Source organism: Eucyclogobius newberryi, unplaced genomic scaffold, assembly GCF_026437365.1.
Source record: "Eucyclogobius newberryi isolate DKJ021-1_F unplaced genomic scaffold, fEucNew1.0.hap1 SCAF_4, whole genome shotgun sequence".
Lineage (NCBI taxonomy): Eukaryota > Metazoa > Chordata > Actinopteri > Gobiiformes > Gobiidae > Eucyclogobius > Eucyclogobius newberryi.
The window spans coordinates 31,466,199-31,490,988 of record NW_027316056.1 but is presented as its reverse complement, the minus strand read 5'-3'; the positions used below and the strand labels follow the sequence as shown (position 1 = coordinate 31,490,988).

Sequence of the window (24,790 nt, the reverse complement as noted above, 5' to 3'; positions counted from 1 at the left end):
TGTGTGTGTGTGTGTGTGTGTGTGTGTGTGTGTGTGTGTGTGTGTGTGTGTGTGTGTGTGTGTGTGTGTGTGTGTGTGTGTGTGAGTGTGTGTGTGTGTGTGTGTGTGTGTGTGTGTGAGTGAATGTGTGAGTGAATGTGGATCCTATAATCCATGCTAATGAAATATCACTGCGCGTTAATCGGATTGCAGCGCGCGCCTCTGTGTGTTTGTGTGCGCACGCCGTGACGCTCCCGAGGACCGTGAGCTACGCGGCTCACGGAGAAGCCCACGGAACGCACCGGCCTCACTCACTGTCCACCGGGGGAACTTGTTACACCAACACCCGGTCTCCTGTTTACTCCAGCCGCGTGCGTCTGTGCGCGCGTCAGGGCGTCATGGGGGAAATCAAGGCCGAGCGTCTGCAAACACACTGCGCCACAATGCACTGCGCCCATTGTCACGTATTGAGATCGATGCCAGATTAAAAGCAAGTGCGGATCGATACGGGCCGACGCAGGGCACGTTGGCACGTAATGTAAACGGCTGAAGCTTATGTTTAACTTGAAGCCACCTGAAGTTAAATATAGGCCGCGGTTGGCGGGGTGAACCGGATGTGGACACGCATAGTATAAATATAAAAGCGAGATAAATGTGTTGCAGAATTTAACAAGAAGATAATTATTTTAGCGTCGCCATTTTGTGTCATCTTTGAGCATCGTTTTTTCTAACAGACCGCGTCCAATTGGATCATATTTTACACGTTGCAATTAATGGAAATGTTCATATAAATAATCCGATGGACACAGCTTGATTGAATGAAATTAAACAAGATGTAAAATAAACATGCCTCTGCCCCCTCGCCTTATCTGGTGCCCTCTCGCCCGTGTGTAGGCCCCGTAAACCTGAGCACCAGTGCCCATTTGGTGGCCCCCGCGCTGGTGGTCAAAGGCACTCTGTCCGTGACCGCCTCTGAGCTCTACTTCGAGGTGGACGATGAGGAGCCGAGCTTTAAGGCCCTGGACCCCAAGGTGAGTCTGCCTCTGCCACACTGTTGCACCGCGGCTGTGTTTGCAGGCTGTTGGTTTGACTACAAGGCTAATAATAAAGCTGCTTTAGGGATTAGTCCAGGCAAAGTCACATCTCATTATTATCACGTTATGCAAAGTGTAATGGCAACATTTGTCCATCTAACATTTTGTCAAATGCGTCATTTATAATTTATATGATGGTATGAATTACAAATGGCAAAGCTGATTCAATTTTGCATAAATAATACAATTATTACTGCATTTAGTTTGAAGTTTTGAGCAATTGTTGATTTGTGTATTATTAAAATGAAGAGAATGTGTTTTGTTTTGTGCTGTGCATTATATCCTCGGCTCATTAAAAGCTCTATCTGTGCTGAGTGTGAGCCACAGGTGGTTTGTCCTGTTTATTGTCCATGACTTCTGTGAGCACGTGTGTGTGATGGTGTATATACTTCAGCGGCTCGTGCTCCCGGGCCCAGCCGCGGACCAGAACACATTCTCGGGCCTGTGTTTGAAAAAATGCTGCTGGTTTTCAGCGTAAATTCCTTTTCTCCAGGACGCGCGGTGGTTGCGGGACCAACTCTGCTCCTTCAGTTTGGTTTGTTTTTATGCGCGTGATATTTTACAGCAGGGTCAACACACGACGCATAATAATATAAATCCATTTGCAACATTTTATTAGCATTTCTTTTCAAGTCACATCATGAAAAACTCGAACTTGGCACGCTACATTAAAATTTCACTGAACGTTTTTGTGCATATATTTAAATTAAAGTTAGTTCACTTTGTGAAAACATTTAACGAAGACAACAAAAGGTTCATTTATTTAAAATGTACCTTATTCTGTGTGGCAGTGGCCCAATTGTTCCGTTTTTAAAAAAGAGTCTTCAGATGGAGTCCGGCCCACACACACACACACACACTATAATTTGTCCAAGCTCTTGGCGTTGGTGAGGATCTCTCGTGCTAGTCTCCACGTCTGCTTGGCGGCCGCCTCCAGGGCCGAGTGTGGTTTCCCCTGAAACAAGTCCAAGTTTGGCAGAAAGTAGTGCGGGCATCTGCGGCACTGCAGGCACGAGATGAGCTGCAGCAGGATGCCGTTGAGCCGGTCTCCCAGGCACGACTCGTCCCAGTCCGTCTCGCGTGGATGCTTCTCGCACTCGTACAGCAGCAGCGTCTTCATGTGGTAGTTGTGGAGCGGCTGTCCGGGCAGCTCCAGGTGGCGGTCCCGCAGCGTCTTCAGCACCGAGAGACACTTCTTTCTGCAGCCGCCCATCAGCAGCCTGTTCTCGGCCTCGCTAAACTGTAGCACCCAGGCGTCGCTCTCTGCGGAGCTCTGCTTCCCCGTCAGAGAGTAGCACTCTTTGGACAGTAGGTTGAAGCCCTCCGCCTTAACCTCGGCCACTCTGTTTGGGCCGGGCCACGGAATGTGCGGAAGTGGCCACTGAGCAGCACTCCTGGGCCAGATGCCCGTGCATTTGAAGGCGGGAGTGATTTGTACCACGTAGCGCTCCCGGATCCGCAGTCTGACCTCACTCGTGTCAGCCACCATCTTCACCACATCTCTGTAGCTGCATTTATCCACCGCCTGGGCCACTAATGTCTGGAAACGAGAGCGGATCTTCCGCGCGGAGAGGTACCCGGAGGCCGTGATGAACTCCACCCAGAGAGACATGCTCCTCTTGCGGCCATCGCTCAGCTTCAGCACCGCGCAGCCCGGGAGCGAGCCGTCATCCACAAAGTTAAAGACACCCATTTGATTGAGGTACAGCACCACCTCGAACTCGTTTGGAGAGATGACCTCCATTCCCTCGTAGCGCGCGTCTATCTCGCTCAGGGAGCTGATGAAGCGCGGCTCCTGCACCTCCACCTCCTTCAGGACATCCGAGACCACTTTGCACACCTCTCGGATGGTCTTTGCTATGGCTCCTTTGCGCGTTTGGCATCTCTCGTTGTAGTATTTATTGAGCTGGTAAACCAGCTTTGCCTGTGTGGCAATCATGTTGGGGCAGAGGTCCGGGCTGTACACCGGAGAGTCGCAGTAAGTTGACGGATCCAACGCTTACCGGTGAAGCCCGAGGCGGGAGAAGACAGCTCAATCCAAAAGTAAGTTAACTGCCGTTCAGCGGATGGACGTCAGCGGGAGCCGCAGGAAACAGCGTAACGCGTGGCTAAATCTCAGTCCAGTTCAGATAACTTCCAGGTAAGCACATAGTCTGCTCGTGCGTCCTCTACCCACGTCCTGCGCGCGTAAGAAAACACGTCTCTTTACTCTGCTCCTCGCAGTGTCCACACTCAGCTGGAGCAGGACTTGGTGTACTTATGAATGGCTCCTTTAGAAGAAGAGGAAAGGGGCGGGCTTCTCTTCCTGCAATCATGTGCGGAGCTGTCAGTGCAGCGGACCAATCAGAGGCGCGCACTGCAGCTCGGAGCAGCGCCGCGCGTCATGCTCCAGACCCGCAGCTTCAGACCTGCAGCTCCAGACGGCGGACACTCACTGCTCTTCTCTGGGATGACCAGCTCAGCTTCTGGGGCAGACAGCGTTTATGCGCGCTCTGGGGCCTTAATGCTGCTGCGGCTGCTGCTGCTGCTGCTGCGGCATGCGAGGGACCGAATGGGATGGACAAGGATTCATTTTTACGCAGCAACAAACCCAGTTCTATTGCATTTAAAACGGCTGCACACCACGCGTATTTTATACTGTTAAACCCATATAGGTGCTCTTATTCTGTCCTTTTTTATCGGTTTACTCCTCATTGCTTGTGCTTGTAAACCTATATTGGTTTGTATCACATACGCGGTACAGCACACTTGTTTTGAGCAAAGAAACGAACTGAACAATTGTTTTGCACACATAAAACCGTAAATTCCGTCCTTAGCATTATTTTACAGATTTCAGACTTGTAACATCCAGAAATCAGAAGGAGCAGACATAACACACGCACCACACACACCCGGCTTGCTCTTTACGCACGGTTCTCCTGCCGCAGACAGCGTCACCTAAATCCCGGGGATCCCACTGAACCGGCGCACGTGTCCGTTACCACTCGCCGTCTTCACGCACGGGACTCTGGGGCGCGCTATAAATGCGTAAAAGACAAATCATATTTAGTTTTACGCGCTGGATAAAGAGCCTCTTCCTCTGAGACACCGCGTTCTCTTAACGAGGCCTCGGTCATTTCCAGCGCCCGCCATTTACTTAATTAGTCGCCACGTCACGCGCGAGTGTTTTGATCGCTTATGCATAATGCACTAAACGATCAAAATCATTGCTTTGACGCGCCTCACACACACTGCTGACATAAAGACGAGCCTGTTTTATTTTTTAGAGTATTTTCTTTTTGCAAATGATCCGTGTTGTGTAACCAACGCCTTGACAACGCAGAGGCCTGACTGCATGCATGGATTATATGGCTACATTATGTTAAAAGCTTAAGCATTCATTTTAAAACTGAATTAGGAAATGTATTATGCTATTTACATTAGTAACATCAAATGATTAACTGTATCAAAGAATCAAAGAAATAGATTTCAGCCAAAATTATAGTATATAGTTTGAAAATAAAATAAGGGGGGGGGGAATTATATGTCATTTTTATTATTTACTTTTTTACTTTCAAAAGTTAACTGGACAAATACGTTTTTAAACAAATAAACCGTTACACAAGACCTTAAACTCACTGCCACTTGTTACAAAAATACATTTGACACACTGCAGAAATAAACTCTGTTCCTTCTCGGATATGAAGTGGCCAACAATGCAACAGCTTCAAAAATAGACTGCAAACATTTAGAGAGAAAAAACAGAAAAGATTAATGAGACTCTCTGGCCACATTTTCTGGATTTTATCATTTAGACTCTGAATCATCAGAGTTTGAGTTTAGCAAAACGCAGTTGTCTTTAGACGTGCCAGAATTCCAGCTCAGCTCCCAAGGTTTTAGACTGCACTAGTCACCGTGTAATATGCATACAATATTAAAATAAAGACTTCTGTTTGGGTAAAATTATGGATTATTAGATTAGATTATTAGAAGTAAAATTACTCTTCTGAATATTTAACGGTGTAAAATTGTTCAACGCTTGTTTTCTCCAGTTTCTCAGTGAAGCAGAAAAATACTAATGTAAAATATCTTAATACATTTAGTGGAATTATTGGAGTACAATATATTTTTGGCTGTCCGTGTTTTTTTTGTTGTCCTTTTTGCTCCAACCAGAGACCAAACTTCATTGTGTCCATGTAAGTTTGAACGCAATGCCTTTTAATTCATAGCGTTTCCTCTGCTCCTCTTGTGAGAACACATATTTTAAACAATTTTGTGCATACTTTTCATCTCCGTCAAAACTGACAAATGCTAACTGTGTTTTATTGCTGTGATATTAAAGTATTGCACTGCTAATTTCCCAACTTTGTAAGAGTTTAGAAGGTTATCTTGAATTGTGTCCTTCTAATTATTCTCTCTAAAGGTCAATGTCCAAGTTTGTGCTGACCCCCAGTGCAGACACATTAGTATTTGTTCCCCACTAAGTTTGAACACAATATCTTTTGAATTAACATGAATTGACAGCCACTTGTAATTCATGACAGACGGAGTAATTTTAGGAGCGGTTTCCAATTTCGCTAAAATATGTTTTGGAAACTACGCTAGAGCCTCCTCATCTTGGCACGGACTCATGAGAAATTATACTCACTTGAAATATGTTTAAATTTACTCATACTTACATGTACTGTAGTTCCAGTAACTCGAAGGAAAAGTTTGGAATGCCAGCGACCCGATTCCTTAAAAAAAATGTCTAGACGTTCCTTACGGTTCGGCTGTTTATCACGTATTTCCCAAAAGATTAATGCACATCACTTGGAGAGCTAATGTCCAAATATTATGAAATCCACGTTAACTGTAGTCTAATGATAAAATATAGGAATAAGCATGACATTAATAATCCCATTTGGCCTGTACCGCTATTCCACTTTTGTATCTCTGCGTAAAATCAAATTGAACTCGACTTAATGACTCATTGCAGGGTTTTTAGCAGCGATACTTTCAATTTCAATATCAATCAAACAACATAAATGGCGGTCCACTTCGGTTACTTCTGGGAGCTGTTATCTGCTGGAGAACTAGACTTATCAACTGTTGCTAAAGACACACACAGACACACACACAGACACACATCATGGTCGCATACCGTTTTTTCAGGACTATAAGGTTCCGGAGTACAAGTCTCACCAGCCAAAAAATGCATAATAGAGAAGAAGAAAAAAACAACACATAAGTCGCAGTAAGTTTTGGGGTAATAATAACAGATGAGAGAACATGGTGAATAGGTGTATGTATGCTAACGCTAACACCTTCAGCTACATGAGGCACAGACAGAACTGTGGTAAGTGTCTGGTATGTTAACGTAACATATTAACAGTTATTCAGATAACTATAGCATAAAGAACATGCAAACAAGTTTACCAAAGCATCAGTTTTACCCCAAATCACTAAATCCATTTAATTCTTCTTCCTCTGTGTCACTTCTAAACAACTCCACAAACACCAGAGGAAGAGGAAGTGCAGATTCTTCTTCTGCGTCGCTTAGAGCCTAGAGCGCCCTCTTGTGGTTGTCAGTGTGAAAATAATCAACATGTGGCATGCGTTTGCCAGTGTGAAAATAACAAAATTATATAATCATGTGTTAATAATGAGGAGTATAAGTCGCTCCAGAGTAGCACCCCGGCCCAAACTGTGAAAAAAGGTGCTTCTTATAGTCCGGAAAATACGGAAACAATCCAAAGAGCGCTCCACGACATCTGGTGGATGACAATTGGATGTGTTTGAATTGGATTGAAACTGTCAGAGGGATGGTTCCAGTGGCCCAGAATCCACCGGGAATCATTGCCGTAGAACTTCAGAAGTGGATCTGGTCAGGGGATTGGCGTCTGTACCGACCCGCCGGACGCTCTTTTGACTCAATCCTCTCTAATAGTAGTTGTAGCAGTCTCTATAGTTTAAGCTTTTGCAGAGGAATTGATAGTTTAAGTATTAGTTTTTACTTTAACGTCACCTGCTCGTCTCCACGGAAAAATAAATTACATTATAATAATAATTATTATTATAATAGTAATACAAACTAATTAATAATAATACTTCTTACCAGGAGCCGCTCTCCACAGATCTGACCCGTGACTTGACTTGGTTACATGATCTGCTTGTCTCTGTTGAGATTGTAGGTTTGATGCCATACTGTGGAACATTCAAAGCAATTGCATTTCCATGGAGAAAAAAAAGGTGGCGTAGGTGGAACGTTCACCAAAATAGTTCCATAGTTCACCTTTAATCTGATTAGTATTTTTATTTTTTTACTTGCTCTGTACTTTTGTGAACTATACACACATTTACATATTTTTGAATTAGAGTTTTCATGTGGGATGTTTTCCGCGCCCATTGTTCCTCCTCATACTGGAGGACAGCGGTGGCTCTCCTGTTGACACAGTTATTGGTGTGTACAGGACGGGCCCAGCTGCTCTCCACAGCGCCTTCAGAACAGGATGGCACAGAGCTAATTGCCTGGCGCAGACCCGCGCATCTGTTCGGCTTCTTCTGACGGAGCTGATGAAGTCACGGCAGATGTGCGAGTGTATGTTTTGACACCACTCATCAATATTGCATGTGAAGTTATTGTTGCACCAACACGTCTGGAAGCTGCTATTATCTTTGTTTGAGGAAGTGAGGTGCCGTGCTCGCAGTTGATTGGTTGGAGTCATTAACTGGGCACAAAGCTGATAGGTGGGGTTGCAGACGTCCCCAGGGTGGATGTTACATACTGTAGTGCAACCATGTGCTGCGATGGCACATTATTTATTCATCTTTGGGTGTTTTGTACAGTATGTGCAAGTTTAGCTAGTATTCTGGGATGTCTGTTAGACTAATACAGCCGTGCACTATCCAACTGAAAAATCTAACTCCTGTTGTTTTTAAGCTCGTTAAAAATTAAAATATCCTCTGAACATAGTCATTATATTCATTATAGCTGCCGTAGTAGACAAACACTGATGTGGTAGAGTTTTGAGCTGGATGCCATTCCTGCTGCAGTGGTAGACCAACACTAGTATTACCACTGGCAAACCATTGTTCCTCTTGTAAGAACACGTATTTTAAACAATAATAAGAGCACTTTTCTTCTCGGTCAAAACCGATAAATGCCAAGAATGTTCTTAGAAAACATTAGATGTTATAAAAGTTCCTAATGATGCGTTTTATTGCCCTAATATCACAAAATAAAGATACTTTTGCCCTGATAATTTCCCAACTTTTTAATAGCTTAGAAAATTATCTTGAATTGTGTCCTGCTAATTATTCTCTCTAAAGGTCGATGTCCAAGTTTGGGCTGTGTGGAGACGGACCCCCGTTGCAAACACATTGGTAACTCTAATTAGTGGGGCGGTGACGGCTTCCCGGGGTTTGCTGCCCTAGATGGTCACTCAGTCAAAGCGAAGCAGCTCTGTCTGATGTACTGGCCAGTCCCCTTCTGCTTAGCTCTCCTTAAAGTGTGGAGCCACTGGGGCCGCTCCCCTCCCCCCAGAGGTCTTCGCTTCACCAAACTCTCATAGTCGCCAGGGACGACCTTCGGCTGCAGCTGCCAATCACCAAGAGCCATGGAGTCTATTGATTTTCCAGTTAGGGCATAAGTAGTGTGTGCTATAAGGCTAACGGACAGGCCACGCAGGTACGTCATTATCAATGAGACCAAGGAACGTTCCCTTCACTCACACCCATTCATTTAGGCCACGTCCTGTCCCTCTCCTTTATGCCACTGCTCTGACAGAGTGCATTCTGGGACACGCAGTAAATTAGAGTCAGACAAACTTTTGGACTGATGGCTTGGGATGACCTTCTCTCGCCTTGTAGCAATCTTTCTTTGGCTTGTAAGAGTTTCTTCTTCTCAGTGTTGGGTAAATGGAGACACACAGAACCTTTAACATCACAAAATATTTAATAAGTATGAACTAAAATGATGAACATACTATATTTTACGTTGATTTAAAGTCTGTTAACGATGAACCAAGTGAATGTGCTGTCACATTGCAGCATGTTTTACATAAATTACATTTTTGACTTAATTTAGTTTGTCTGTTATCTGTCATAATCTGATTGCTCAGGTAATAAATAAACATGGTCAAATGTATTTTGCCAAAGATTACTGTCTGCACCAACACCCACTATGAGATACAAAAAACACTAAATATTTCAGAGAAAGATTAATCATTACTCTTCACATGACCCTTTTCACTCTTGAAATTCAGTAATAGCAGTTACCAGGAAACCCAATCATTATCATACCACTTCCACACATTAGGGAGCCTCTCCATGTCACATGCATAATACTCTGTTTGTGTCTCATTGATGTTAGCTGTCTCTCATTTTTCACTCCAGCTGTTTGCGTGAGGTTAAATCAGCGGTGATGAACTCATTGTGGAGCGGTGAGGTCAGCGGCCGCTCTCTGCCACATGTGCAGTGTTTTAAGAGACTTGTTAATGACGACTTTCAAAGCGTTTGTGAGAATCTGAGAGGCTTGTTCCTTCTCTGGCCAAGGATCTATTTGTTATAGCCCTCTGTTTTTCTGGACTGCGTCAAAAATCTGACACAGAGGAGCCGTCCAAGCAACCTGCTCAGTTTCGCCTCCTGCGGATTCGAGTTTTCCGCCATGGATTTGTTTGCAATAGATGAAATTGTTCAAAGTTCTTTTCTAATTTGATGATAAACTTCCACTTTGCGAGACCACCATTAGTCATTTTCCCATGAACGTCAACAATGTGTTCATTCCCACCTTGTATCCTTTGTTTTATTTTATTGAAGGTCATTAAAGTGTGTCGTGCATCGAGTTATTTTTTTAATTTTAGCAAACACTTCCAACCCCGATTTCAGCTGATCCACAATTATAGCTATCAAATGTTCCACTATTTTAAAATGATGTGTTACTTTAAAACAATAGGGGTCAGTGTGTCTGTCGTGACTGGCACGTTTGGTCGGTACCGGTAACGGGAGTGGACAGGCTGAGGAAAGACCATCGACGCCTTTAAACTTAATGTCATCGGCTCTAATGATGACTAATGTCTTCATCGGTCCCTTTCCTTTCACACGGGCACTGAAACCTGTTTGTTTTCCCCAAAAATGCTTATTTTTCTGGATATAAACGTACGTAGCTGAGAAGAAACGGCATTTCCTTCTTTCTTTTCTTTTTTAATATGTGTAATAAGTGTCGAGCTGGAGCCAGTAATTCTTGATGCAACGCAGAACTCGAGAAGCGCTTTGGATTTGCCATTAATCAACTGTTAAGACCGAAGGGGAACTGTGTCCACGCAAATAAACCGATCGCGTAGCAATGAGAAGCACATCAGTTTTTTATCAGTTTGACAGAACTGAGTATCTTTTCCTGCTGTTCCGATCAAGATATTATGGAAATGTTGTAAAAAGAAATCCCTGTAAATGTTGTTGTTTCGGTTGAATTACTTACTGCACATGGAAAGTGAAATTATCTATTGAACTTTTGACATTACAAAATATTTAATAAATTTGAACTGAAATTATGAACATACTATATTTCACATTGATTTAGTGACATTTAAGAACACTATTGACAAAATATAGCATATTTTCCCGCCGTTCCGATCACGATAATATGGAAATGTGCAGAAAAAGGCCTGTAAATGTTGTCGTTTCAGTTGAATTATTGCTCTCAAGAAAAGTAATTAACATCCATTGAACTGTTAACGTCACAAAATATTTAATAAGTGTGAACTCAAATTATGAACATACTATATTTCACGTTGATTTAGTGACACTATTGACCAAATTGAGTATCTTTTCCTGCCATTCCTATCACGATATTATGGAAATGTGCAGAAAAATGCCTGTAAATGTTGTCGTTTCGGTTGAATTACTGCACATTGATAGTGAAATTAACCTCGTCAGTGCAGAAATCTGACTCTACACCCGTTGAGATTGCACTGCCAGTTTGTTTTACATCTCCCACCTCTGGTCTGGACATATAGGCGAGGCTCAGTGGGCCAATGTAAACGTACAGCCTCTTGATGGCTCTCTAGAAAAGTAATTAACATCTATTTCAAGCAAGTGCCCGTCGACGGTGTGCGCGTGCAGACAAGTATTGGATGTGACCACCGTATTATCCATGTCCAAACACTTAACCAAGCCCGTCCGCACAAAGCCGCCGTCCTGCTCCTGCACCTGAGCCTAACCCTTCCATCATGCTCCGACACTGGGCTTGACTGGGCCAGTCAGGGGGTAGGTTGCCTCCCCTCGCGGCCTTTGATTGATCCTCCCTCTCCATCATTTATTCTCTCCGTCTGCCCCCGACTCGCGTGTCAAAGGCGAGCGCGACAGCCTGATGGATAGGCCTGCTTATAGATGCCAGTCGGCCTGGTAGGCTACTGATATTACAATCAGCACCTGTGTACCTGCTGTTCTCACGAGCCCCCGCGCCATTCAGCCAGGGTCAGCCGCAGATTGAACGATCAATGTGCGCCCGGCGATTTGGGAAATTGGAATTGTAAATGCGGTTTGGTTTTGTCAGAAGTCCGTGCTGCGTTTTGGGTGATAAAAGTCGTTCCATATGTCACGCGATCGGGATCAAAGAACCGTCAGAACCGTCACGAGTCTCTTGCCTTCATCTGTTTCAACACGGCTGGACTGAAAGATGTGGACTTTTATTTTTTTTAACATTAAGTTAGTTATTGTCAAATATAACATACAGTGGAGTCTTGGCTTTGAAGTGTAAGTATTGACAAAGCATTTACCCCTGAGCAAAATAACCATTCTTATTATGACCAATTCTTATTATATACATCCTATTGGCCAGTAGGGGCCAAAATATCAATGTATCGTGATACTAAACTTGGTGATACAGTATCAATATCGTTGACACCGTATTGATATATCGTCATGAGTTTTTTTTTTTTGTATAATTTCCCTGAATTATTTTGTGACCGCGCTATAATTTTGTTGCTCGTTAAAAGAAATAAAACTTGTTTATGCAAAACATGTGACGTTTCAGCTGTTTTGATGATTAAAATGGTCGTGTTTCATTGTGAGTTTGTACAGGTCGCGGTTTAACAAAGAAAAATGTTGTTAAAATGTATTGGGTTCTTTCAAAAATAGTGATGTTTCGTAGAATATCATGAGCAATCTATCCATCATTGCATGTATCGCAAAATCGTGATATTATCGTGTATCGTGAGCAGCGTATCATGTATCGCATCGAATCGTGAGGGACCCTGTGATTCCCAGCACTACTGGCCAGTAATATTAGATGCAGATGGGGCCAGGTAGAACTTATATTGTTATTTATGAGGATTTCTGGTTTTAATATAACACGTTCCTGGGTCTAGTCACCGATAGAAATGAGCAGGTGTCGACATTAATTAATCTTCTTGAAAATAACCACATCTAGAAGTACAACATCACGTTCTAGAATTGGAAAACCGATGGCGTGCGTAAGAAGAAAAAAAAAAACAGTTTTCAGTTTTGTTGTACTTTTTCTCTTGGAATGAACTGAAATCTTAAATTGGTCTTTACTATCTGGTCTCACTAAATATGCTTAAGAGACCGCTGCATGTCTTAGAGGCACAATCGTCACGCAATTGTTTTAAATGAGATTTTTACTTTGTAACGTCTTGACTAACTTTTACCGGTCGACGTGCGGTCGGTCCGTAGCGTCAATTGTCCCGAGGCTCGTCTGTCGGAAGAAATTGACGAATTATGTGAAGTATACAAAAAAAAATAAAAATAAATGCTCATGCTTTTGTGTAGCGAAGGCCGGGCGTTGTGTGTAAAGACATCTCTGTTGCCAGGGCGCAGAGAGTTACAAAGCTACCGCTCCCATCGCCATTACGGTTAATGATCCGTCCAGTCTGGTAGAAATGGCACATCCATAGGGACGCGCGGCAGATTACTTACTCATCCAGGACCGGCCCTACTGCAGGCATCAGCAAGACAAAGCGTCACCAATGCCCCGCGGCACAAAGACCTTCTCACATGAGGCTGTAAAAATAAACCAGCGCTGCCCGTCGTCGGCATTCATTAAATCAGCAGATCGTGATGTGATGGTGATTCGTCCGGTTCATTTAATGGCGCTGGTAACGCACGCTGCATATTCTCTGGATGTTTTCATTTAGGTTTAATTGGCCGTGTCATTTGAGTTACCCTTCAGAAACATACAGCCACTCTTCACGATGATACTGGACACCGTAGTTTAGACCTCTACACATTCTGAAAAACATGTTTTCTATTAGTTATTGGAGAGACTTATCCATGCGTTTGTCTCCAGTAGATTTGCTTGTGTACAAGTCTCTCCATGGCCTAGCACCAAAGTACATCTCGGACATGTTAGTGCCATATGAACCATCTCGGACTCTGAGGACCTCAGGGACCAGTCTCCTGCTGGTGCCAGAGTCAGGACTAAACATGGACCGGCCTCCTGCTGGTGCCAGAGTCAGGACTAAACATGGACCGGCCTCCTGCTGGTGCCAGAGTCAAGACTAAACATGGACCGGCCTCCTGCTGGTGCCAGAGTCAGGACTAAACATGGACCGGCCTCCTGCTGGTGCCAGAGTCAGGACTAAACATGGACCGGCCTCCTGCTGGTGCCAGAGTCAGGACTAAACATGGACCGGCCTCCTGCTGGTGCCAGAGTCAGGACTAAACATGGACCGGCCTCCTGCTGGTGCCAGAGTCAGGACTAAACATGGACCGGCCTCCTGCTGGTGCCAGAGTCAGGACTAAACATGGACCGGCCTCCTGCTGGTGCCAGAGTCAGGACTAAACATAGGAAATCCGCGCTTCACTTTTATGCATCTAAAATCTGGAGCTTTCTTCTTGAAGATGTGAGACAGGTTCTACTCCAACAATGTTCAAATCTAAGATAAAAACAGGTTTATTTTCAGATGTGCATCTTTTAGGTCTTAATCTATTTTGTGATCTCTGTCATGTCTTTGTGATTTGAATGTATTTTCTTCCTTTTGTGTGAAGCACTTTGAATTGCCCTGTGTGTGAATGTGCTCTAGAAATAAACTTACCTTGCCTCATTTGGCAGTTCATATATTTCAGGCTTCTCTCAAATCTTAAAGCTCCTGGAGTTGTTCACCATGTGCACTCTGAACAGAATAGGCCACAAATCAAATCAGTTTTTTCCCAATTAGATATTTTGCCAAAATCCTTCAGCCTTGAAAGTATCACAGTATGGCAATAGACTTGTTTATCTCCTATGAGACAAGCAGGTGTCACAGCCAGGCCAAGTTACAGGTCAGATCTGTGTAGAGGTGACCCTGCTAACAGTACGACTTTATTAGGCCCGAGCGCCACAAGCTGGCGAGAGGCCTATTAATCTCGTAAGGCCGTGCGAAGCACGGCTGCGAAAGTGCGCACGTAGTGCGCACGAAATCGAGCGCGAAGCGCTCGCCCACTTCCAAACACTCACTAACGCACTCCTTCACTCATGCACGCCGCGTGCATACTAATTAGTAGTAGGAAAATGGAACTTTACCGTTGTAAACGGGCGAAGCCCGTGCAAAAGTGCGCACTAAACGAGCACTTTAAATTGGGATGACGACCACGAAGCGGTCGTCATCCCCATATAAAGCACTCATTTGCGCTAAGTGTCTCACGAATACGTTCCCCATCTCTTGCATGTTCCGTGCATATAAGCATGTAATGCAAAAATTGAACATTATTACTGTATAGGGGGCCAAAAACACAAAGTGGGCGGAGCCCACTCAAAATTAACGAAAGTACCCGTCAGTGACCAGGGACCCACACCATGAGGTAGGAAAGCGCGAGCGCTTTCCGAAAATGTATAGTTTATGATATTTGGAAAATGGGAAACATTGTTTTCGCATCGGAATATTATTCTTCTTTCTTCTTTCTTCTTCTCGGGACCAACCCCCCTATTTTTCACCCAGTGAACATTGACGAAAAGTCACAAAAATTTGCACACCTCTAAAAATCGTGCCTCTCTACATTCTGGCTATTTCCCTTTTCTAAAATAAAAAAAAGTGGCGCGTCAGCGCCCCCAAATGTACCAAAAATGCATTGAGAGATGGGAAATGACCCAAAAAAAATCTGATCGTAGAATCATGAAATTTGGCGCAGAGGTAGATGGTGACAAGAGAAGTAAAAAATATTATTACGGCAACGCCGTCCGCCCAACCAAATGTCGGCCATATTGCTTCAAAAATGGCTAAACATGACTTCGGAGTTTTTCCAAACGTCGTACTTTTACGAACTCCTCCCACGGCGTTGGCCCTAAAAAGCTGAAATTTGGTGAAAATGCTACTGAGGAGTGGGACATCAAAAGTTATCCAAATTACATTAATACCTCTCACGGTCTCTGTGCGGCGAAGCCGCAAACTGTAACTAGAATTTCAGAAATCTCCCATATTTAAAATTTCTGCCGTTTGCGCAGATAAAGTCCGAATTGCATCAAATTAGAATCAGTTGTTAAACTCTTTTCCCTAAACCTACTTGAAGTGAAATAAATTAATTTGGCGAGACAGCGCCCCCTACAGATTTTATATGGAGGTTAAATGTTTAGTTTTGCGAAATTATCTGAAATTTGACACACAACTCAATTTTGGCATCTCCATCAAAAAAGTCAGTGAGACCCATGTCATAATTGTTATGGCTTTGCCGTAGCGATGACCAAAACAAGACAGTGTCACAGATTCAGCAGTAGGCGTAATAAAAGGACAATTGGGGACGCTAATTGGGGACAATTAGCGCCCCCTCCTCTTGCGGCGTGGCGGCGGCGTAGCGAGGGCCGATCATTGCCGCTTGCGGCTATATATTTTTTTATTAGGCCCGAGCGCCACAAGCTGGCGAGAGGCCTATTAATCTCGTAAGGCCGTGCGAAGCACGGCTGCGAAAGTGCGCACGTAGTGCGCACGAAATCGAGCGCGAAGCGCTCGCCCGCTTCCAAACACTCACTAACGCACTCCTTCACTCATGCACGCCCCGTGCATACTAATTAGTAGTAGGAAAATGGAACATTACCGTTGTAAACGGGCGAAGCCCGTGCAAAAGTGCGCACTAAACGAGCACCTTACATTGGGATGACGACCGCGAAGCGGTCGTCATCCCCATATAAAGCACTCATTTGCGCTAAGTACCTCACGAATACGTTCCCCATCTCTTGCATGTTCCGTGCATATAAGCATGTAATGCAAAAATTGAACATTATTACTGTATAGAGGGCCAAAAACACAAAGTGGGCGGAGCCCACTCAAAATTAACGAAAGTACCCGTCAGTGACCAGGGACCCACACCATGAGGTAGGAAAGCGCGAGCGCTTTCCGAAAATGTATAGTTTATGATATTTGAAAAATGGGAAACATTGTTTTCGCATCGGAATATTATTCTTTCTTTCTTCTTCTCGGGACCAACCCCCCTATTTTTCACCCAGTGAACATTGACGAAAAGTCACAAAAATTTGCACACCTCTAAAAATCGTGCCTCTCTACATTCTGGCTATTTCCCTTTTCTAAAATAAAAAAAATTGGCGCGTCAGCGCCCCCAAATGTACCAAAAATGCATTGAGAGATGGGAAATGACCCAAAAAAAATCTGATCGTAGAATCATGAAATTTGGCGCAGAGGTAGATGGTGACAAGAGAAGTAAAAAATATTATTACGGCAACGCCGTCCGCCCAACCAAATGTCGGCCATATTGCTTCAAAAATGGCTAAACATGACTTCGGAGTTTTTCCAAACGTCGTACTTTTACGAACTCCTCCCAGGGCGTTGGCCCTAAAAAGCTGAAATTTGGTGAAAATGCTACTGAGGAGTGGGACATCAAAATTTATCCAAATTACATTGATACCTCTCACGGTCTCTGTGCGGCGAAGCCGCAAACTGTAGCTAGAATTTCAGAAATCTCCCATATTTAAAATTTCTGCCGTTTGCGCAGATAAAGTCCGAATTGCGTCAAATTAGAATCAGTTGTTAAACTCTTTGCCCTAAACCTACTTGAAGTGAAATAAATTAATTTGGAGCCACAGCGCCCCCTACAGATTTTATATGGAGGTTAAATGTTTAGTTTTGCGAAATTTTATGAAATTTGACACACAACTCAATTTTGGCCTCCCCATCAAAAAAGTCAATGAGACCCATGTCATAATTGTTATGGCGTTGCCGTAGCAATGACCAAAACCTCCCTTGTTATTCCAATGGGGAAATCGCCAGAACATGTTTACACTTTAGACTTTCACAAACTCCTCCCAGGGCATTAGCCCTATTAACCTGAAATTTGGTGAGGCTCATCTTCAGGGGTGGACCATCAAAAGTTATCCACATTTTTATTCAAAGAGTCACGGTGTCTGTGCGGCAAAGCCGCACATTTTGCCAAGAATTCAAAATAAAATTGCTTTTTGATGGTAAAACAAAGTGAGAAGATGTGACAGCTTCACAGATTCAGCAGTAGGCGTAATAAAAGGACAATTGGGGCGCGTTAGCGCCCCCTCCTCTTGCGGCGTGGCGGCGGCGTGGCGAGGGCCGATCATTGCCGCTTGCGGCTATATTTTTTATTATTTTTCTTGTTCTTCTGCTTTTTGAGCTCTAATTTGACCCCCTGAACATGCTCAAAAACTCATCAAACTTTGCCCAAAATTCAGAATCGGCGAAAAATTTGATTTTCTCTGGGCCATTTTTTTTTACGTTAAAAAATGGCGCGACAGCGCCACCGACAAAAGTCAAAATACATTGCGCCTATGGGAGACGCCCCGAGGTCAACTTTGTCATAGAGCTACGAAATTCGGGACACGCATTCCTCTCTTGAGGACAAAAAAAAAATATTATTGTGGCCACGCCCCCAGACTTACCCTATGCCCGCCATCTTCCTTTGAAAATGAAAACAAGCTGAGTTAGCCATTTTGTTCACGTCAAACTTTGACAAACTCCTCTTAGGGCGTTTTGCCTACCGACTTCAAAATCGATGTACGTTCTCTGGACAAGTGGGGCATCTAAAGTTATCCAAATTTTTGGTATACCTTTTACGGTCTGTGTGCGGCGCAGCCGCAAAGTTGGACCACTTATTTTGGGATATTGCTAATCTAAAAATTGCTCCCATTTGATCAAAACGAGTCCGATTAGGACCAAATTTGAATCAGTTGTTAAACTTTCTAGTTTGGACCAGTTTATGGTGACAAAATTCAAATGGGCGCGATAGCGCCCCCTACAGAGTGACCTTTAAATTAACATTGAAGGTCAAAAATTAGTTTTACCAAAATGTTCTAAACTTTACCCAAAATTCTATTTTGCCGTCCCGATCAAAAAAGCCAATCAGACAAATGCCTTAATTTTTACGGCGTAGTCGTAGCGATGACAGAAACCTCCCATGTTATCCCTATGGGAAAACGGCAAAATCTCTCAAATATCCACATTTTTATGTTTCACACTTTAACGAACTCCTCTTAGTGCGTTTTGCCCACCAACCTCAAAATCGGTGTACGTCCTCTAGACAAGTGGGGCATCTAAAGTTATCCAAATTTTAAGGATAGCTTTTACGGTCTCTGTGCGACGGAGCCGCAAACTTTTCCCAGAATTCTGACTATTTGGCCTTCAGAGTGGCCTATAAACAAAAGAGTTTTTCCAAATGACATGATATTTTGAACAAAATTCTAATTTGCCATCCTGATCATAAAAGTATGAGAGCCAAAGTCATATTTTGTACGGCGTAACCGTAGCGATGACAGAAACATCCCATGTTATCCTTATGGGAAAATCGCAGAATCGCTCAAATCACCACATTTTTACGCTTCACACTTTAACAAACTCCTCCTAGGGCGATTGTCCGATCAAGTTCATATTTGGAGAATATCATCTACTCAAGCGAGGCATCAAAAGTTATCCATATTTTGATTCTAAGTGCTACGGTCTCTGTGTGGCGGACCTGCAAATATATGTCAGAAATGGGAAAACAGCGGAATCTCTAAAATGACCACATTTTTACACTTCACACTTTAACAAACTCCTCCTAGGGCGATTGCCCGATCAAGCTCATATTTGGGGAAAATCATCTACACAAGCGGGGCATCAAAAGTTTGTCATCTTTTGATTTTAAGTGGTACGGTCTCTGTGCCGTGGAGCTGCAAATATACTGTCACAAATGGGAAAACGCCAAATCTTTGAAATGTTCACATTTATACTTCACACTTTAACAAACTACTCCGTGGGCAATAGCCCGATCAAGCTTTACTTTGGGAAATATCATCTACACAAGCGGGGCATCAAAAGTTATCCATATTTATATTCTAAGTGCTACGGTCTCTGTGCGGCGGCGCAGCAAATTTGTCTGACACTTGTGTTCATTTGCACTGGATTGGCCATGTCCAATGTGTCGCCGTCTGTCAAGTTCTTTTTTAATTCAACACACAATAAGGGCGCCATCTTTATCAAGTCGAAAGCGCAGAGTCGGAAGGCCGGCGGCCCGCGAGGGCCGTTGGATGCCGCTTGCGGCTTTAATTTTTAGGTATTTTTGTGCAATGACACCACACGTTATGGTAGTTAGATATGTCTCGAACAAAACTGGTGGTGGGACATTTAACTTAAAGCAATACCATTTGGCTTTTTTACTAGTTGGCTTTTACCTGCTTAACTTAACAATTTGTCTTCACTGTGAGCTGTGGTAAAATGGTATAAAACTTGTAAAGAGGTTATATTTCATTTCAAAGATCTTGAATACCCTGCAGTATTTGTATAAAACCCAGCATCTGTAGAATATATTTGAGTCACAATGATGACAAAAATGCTCGTTCTTATTATACGAACTCAAAACACAGTTGCAATTGATTCTTTCCCCTTCCCAAGTAGTACCCTTTTTTTCTTTTTTTTTAACTCTGTTCCCATTCTTTCACCGTCCTTTCGCTCAACTATCCCAGCACGTCCATTTCTGAAACCCCCCCAAACGGGTGTACTTTTCACCCCACACCCACTTAATCTGCGGACAATAGCCGGATTAGAAAAGAATTTACTCCGACGAGGCCTCGCACCAACCTCTAAGAAAAAGCTTAGCCGTCACTAAATGGCCAAACTGGGCGATTGAAGAGAAAGCGAGGAGAACGCGATAGTCGCCGCCGAGCGATCCCGAACCTGTCTGATGTGCGCCACGGAAGCTTACGGTGAAAGCGGGAGGGCCGGTGGTGTGTGGCCTGTCCCCTCGATTTTCAGAGTTCCAGTCAAGAGCACTCGAATCGGTTTTGTCGGAGCGAAAGTGTTTACCGACGTGCTTCACAAATCAAGGAGGGCATTCTTGTCCACTCCACAGGTGTCCAGTAAATACCTCGGAGCCCCCTATCGGGTGAATGGAGGGTGACACCAGCTTTTGAATATGTTTCCAAGCGAATGGAAAGCCTCACGTTTGCACTGAATTTGAAAACCGACAAATTCGACAAACACCAGAACAAATGGGACCAGTACGTTATAGGAAATACGCCGGACTTTATTTAATTTAATATGGTTTGCAGTAGATACACCTGTTTGGTTTTTGTTTCCTCTCTTCTGTGTCTTGTTGTTTGTGTTTTATTTTGATGCTTGTTTTATACACTCTTGGTTGGGTTCGTTAGCTTTCGGGGTTCCAGACAGAATAGTTGTCATTTGCATATTCCGTAGTCCACTCCGACGTCCCTGAATATGTATCGTGGATTGGCCGGCTTCGTCCTCTTAAGTCCAGGCCCAGAGGCTGAATCCCTAATGCGCCCAAGACTTCTTTTCCTCCACCAATTAACCCCAGGAGCAGCACAGCGTTTCCCTAAATCCACACAAGACCTTCTTTTTGTTCCCACTTCAAAAAGGCTAAGCAGCCAAGAAAAGGCTAATAGAAGAGGCTACCCTGTTAGCAAACACTGAAAAGGCGCAGAAAAGGCTTTAATCCTTATTAGGGTAAATTCAGACTAAGTGGCCCCCAGTCCTTTTCAATGGGCCCGTCTTTGGGGACCTCTGGCTGGCAAACGCTGGACTCCGGGCTTTATAACCTCAGTCGCGGCTTGCTGGGCTTGTTTATTTTGCTTTAGGTCACAATTGCCGCTTCCCCTTCGTGTTTATTTTTGTCAACGGCGTCGGTTGTTTGAATTCTCTCAAGGCAAATTTGCATTATACGTGTGACCACTGATTACAAGTCGAATCGGTAACAAGGTGGCAGGACAACCGGAGCTATCAATCAAGTGGACACAATTTGGACTTTGTGAAATTGAGTGTGTGGACAGAAATGACCAATATGCAAACGCTTGCTGGGTTGGAAAATATGCTTGCAATGCCGTCAACGTAAAGTAAAGTACAAGAATGATGGATATTCTAGCAACTAACTGAAAGTAACTAAACTATTGTACATATATCTGCATAACTTGCCCAAAAGGTATACTAAGAAATTATTTTTCTGCCTTTTTTTTTTTTTTTTTTTTTTTTTAAAAGCATATTCCACTATTCACCTTTCCCTATTGGCCACAAGTTAAGTTCAATGGTTCAAGCCACACCTCTGATAACCACTTCAGTGTAAAAGTCAAGTCACATGATCTCCACTCCAATTAGTGAGCCTTTGTCGTCTTCAAAATTCCACTTGTCTGCCTCACTGTCCGTGCCCTCTCCGGTTCCATGCTAATGCTCGTGCTAGTACTTCTCATGCACTCTTACCTTATTTCTTGGCTATCACTCAATCTCTAAAACAACATCTGTCTTAATTGGCTCCAGGGGGCTCAGGCAGGCTTTGTGCGTGCCGTGATGAGGCCCCTGATTGGCGGAGGAGGCACGGGCAGACAGCAGAGCCTTGTTAGAGTGTTGGGGGCTCTTTGCTTGCTCGTTAGTCCGATGAACTCATTTAATGATGGGGGTGACAAGGCCTTGTTTACCAGCGTGGAACATTGTGGAAGGGGGAGGTGTGCAGAGATGTGGCTGGAGAGAGGACTAGTACTCAAAGATAACTAGTGTTTTTATAGATGTGGCGCATGGATCTTAAATGTCACGTTGTGTTTGTCTATTGCGTTTTCTGCAGCGGAGCAATAGTCACGCTTCACTGGATCCATGGGTACAGACATGGGATTGATTTTATGGGCACTCAACTGAGAACCTGCTCTCGAGCAGCATTGGTCAAGCTACACTGTGTTGTTAGATGTAGCTGTTTGTTCCTATGACATCTCACACACAGGGCAAACAAAAGACATTAAGATAATACATGGATGCATCGATATGCTAGTATCGGGCTTATCTGTTGTTTGCCCAGAACATCTTTTACTTAATAAGTTCAGATTAAATTCCTAATAAATGGTTTGTGATTCACGGAAAGAAATGTCTTCTTTCAGACTCTGAAAGTGTTGGTAGGTTTTGGCAGATACTTATATTATTTATATTGCAACTGAAATTGGATTCAATGTTTTTATCTAGAAGTAGATTTCTCTCACTATTGTATCATTGTTATTTAGTAACATCTACTTTGTGTAAAGTCATCTTTGGACATTTCAAAACCGGATTTTGTAATTCTAACAATTCATATTGAGTGTTTGGGTGGTGCAGTGGGCCAGCATTTGCTCACAAACCAGAGGGTAATCTGTGTGAATACCACTCCAGTGCATATTTTGTCTTTCACACTTTGCCAAGACACTTTAATACAGCTTGTTACTCACAGTTTCTAGTTTTTTAGTTTTGTTTTTAAATACTTCACATTATTAACACATTTAATAGCTGAATTAATTGTGGCTACTTGAATTGTATTTCCATGTAGATAAAAGCATTGCAAACATGCGCACAAGTCAGCAAGTAAAACTTTGAAATGTAATTATCATTTTTCATGTTTGCTGCTACTGTGATACAAACAAGACAGCCTTTGTGCAATGAAAACAACCCAAAACCCTACACGCTGATAAGTCCACGGCGTTTTTAATATGAATCCTATCAAGTCCTCCCAATCGCGCTTGTCCCCGGCCTCTGTTTTGATGTTGATGGATCACCACTCTTCCTCCCGCTCATTAATTTCATCACCTTATCTCCCACACCACTTCATTTGACCAAAAGGTAATAATAATTCCCTCATCCATTATCCTTTAACTGAGGCAGCCACGCGGAAATACTTAATAACAGGCAACAAATTGAACTTCAATCACCTCATTTTCTCTCAAAGATGCACAGCGCATTAAACCCAATGGCCAAATATGCATATCTCGCACTTCGCACACATCAACGAGACCGGCGAAGTCTATTATAGCCACGGCAACGCGGTGAAGTTTTTTCCCCACAAAGAAGGATTTGACTTTTTTTGGTAATTGGCAATGGCTTCCGTCCTCTTCAACTCGAGGGTCTTATCAGGCGCAGAACACACCCCCACTCTGGCTGGCCCACTGAGCCAGTTGAGAGCCTCATCTATCTTGGACCGGCGCTGATGGCACCGCTGTTGCTCCCCAACTCCAGGTTCACTTGTGCTTTGTCTCCTGCGCCGTTACCCTTTCATACAACACAGGCGAGGAAGGGCGCTGGTGTAGGAGTATATATATATATATATATATATATATATATATATATATATATATATATATAACACACCATTCTTTATAAGTAGTACTCGAGGGCTCGCGAAATGATGTTAATAATGCAATAAAACACACAAAACATCTTAAGCAGTGATCTTTTTTTGCACTTTATATCAGCCACAGCTACATACTCCTTTGCTAGGGCTGGACAATGTTGTTTTTTAATTTTGCTAATGAATACATTGAGCTTCAAATGATTGACTTTTAGATCTACTTGGCATTGGCTCCCTTCATAATATTGACTTCAACAACGCATAGTACTTGCATAATAACAACTCCATTGCAATTGACCCTGATTTTGGGTCGCTACGACGGCCAAATTCATAGACAATGTGAACTAGCAGGATGAATAAAATGATATAGTGTCAAATTGCAGTTGGAGTGAGTTTCATACTGTTGACTTTTTCATTCTTTGTCCTTAATATTGACTCAAAGAAAAGACTTAAAAAACACCATTGCAATTCACGCTTGAGGTGCCACTGTCCATGGGTTTCAGACTGATGAAAACAAGGAATTTAAAACCAAATATTATACAGTTTATATGATAGTTATAGTCGCTTTCATAGTTGCGTAGCATAAAAAGACGCTGAAACCCATGACTTGTCACAGAGCAGCAATGCCTACTCTAGTCATTTTAATTGCATTCTTGAAGCTCTATTATTACGATCGAAATAGCATACTACGCACACTAATCTTGATATTCACATAGCGTCTGTATTTGGGGAGCACACAAATCCAGATGGAAAGGGCAGGGCGTCTGGAGGACCGCGCGGTGACTGATTGTGCGCGTGTGCGGTTCCGTGCTGTAGCCGCAGTCACCGGCCGCGCTTCATGTGTCCCTCTTCATTCGCCTCTCTTTTGGGGCGCCTGACAGAGACAAACGACGGCGCTTCAGAAATGAGCAGCCACACAAACAGGTTGGAGAGCGAGCAGGCGAGGGATGCCGGAGCGAGACCCGCAGAGAGCCGCGCAATCAAGGCATCGGGGCCTTGGTTTTCCGCGGGCTGGCTTCTTCTCCCGTGACGCTCTGAAATTGATCGCGGGATGCGCCGGACCTGTATCCATGGAAATGGTTCCAGTTGAAATGAAATATCAATAAGAATGTTCTTCGTCGCCGTCCAATTGTGTTGACGCAAGGGCTCTTGGGTCATTTGATTGCTCCTTTGTGAAACACTGATTTGATTTCGTGGATAGAGTATGGCATTTTACTATGAATAAA

General features: G+C 43.5%; 2 protein-coding genes across 7 annotated transcripts in view; one reads left to right on the top strand and one right to left on the bottom strand.

Moving 5' to 3' along the window:
* Nucleotides 1-24,790, top strand: part of lrba (LPS-responsive vesicle trafficking, beach and anchor containing) — a 282,434-nt gene that overhangs the window by 155,340 nt on the left and 102,304 nt on the right. For all 6 annotated transcript variants that reach the window (XM_072463061.1, XM_072463065.1, XM_072463066.1 and 3 more), the window contains one exon: nucleotides 874-1,010. In XM_072463061.1, coding sequence (XP_072319162.1) covers nucleotides 874-1,010 — 137 coding nt within the window. The remainder of the gene's footprint in view (nucleotides 1-873; nucleotides 1,011-24,790) is intronic.
* On the bottom strand, nucleotides 1,667-3,332 carry mab21l2 (mab-21-like 2). Its single transcript, XM_072462923.1, has one exon. It carries the CDS (start codon nucleotides 3,010-3,012, stop codon nucleotides 1,933-1,935), a length of 1,080 nt encoding a protein of 359 aa, XP_072319024.1. The 5' UTR covers nucleotides 3,013-3,332; the 3' UTR covers nucleotides 1,667-1,932.

What these genes read in the sequence shown, in the direction of transcription:
- mab21l2 (XM_072462923.1), bottom strand. Translation starts at nt 3,012, where the DNA reads ATGATTGCCACACAGGCAAAGCTGGTTTACCAGCTCAATAAATACTAC.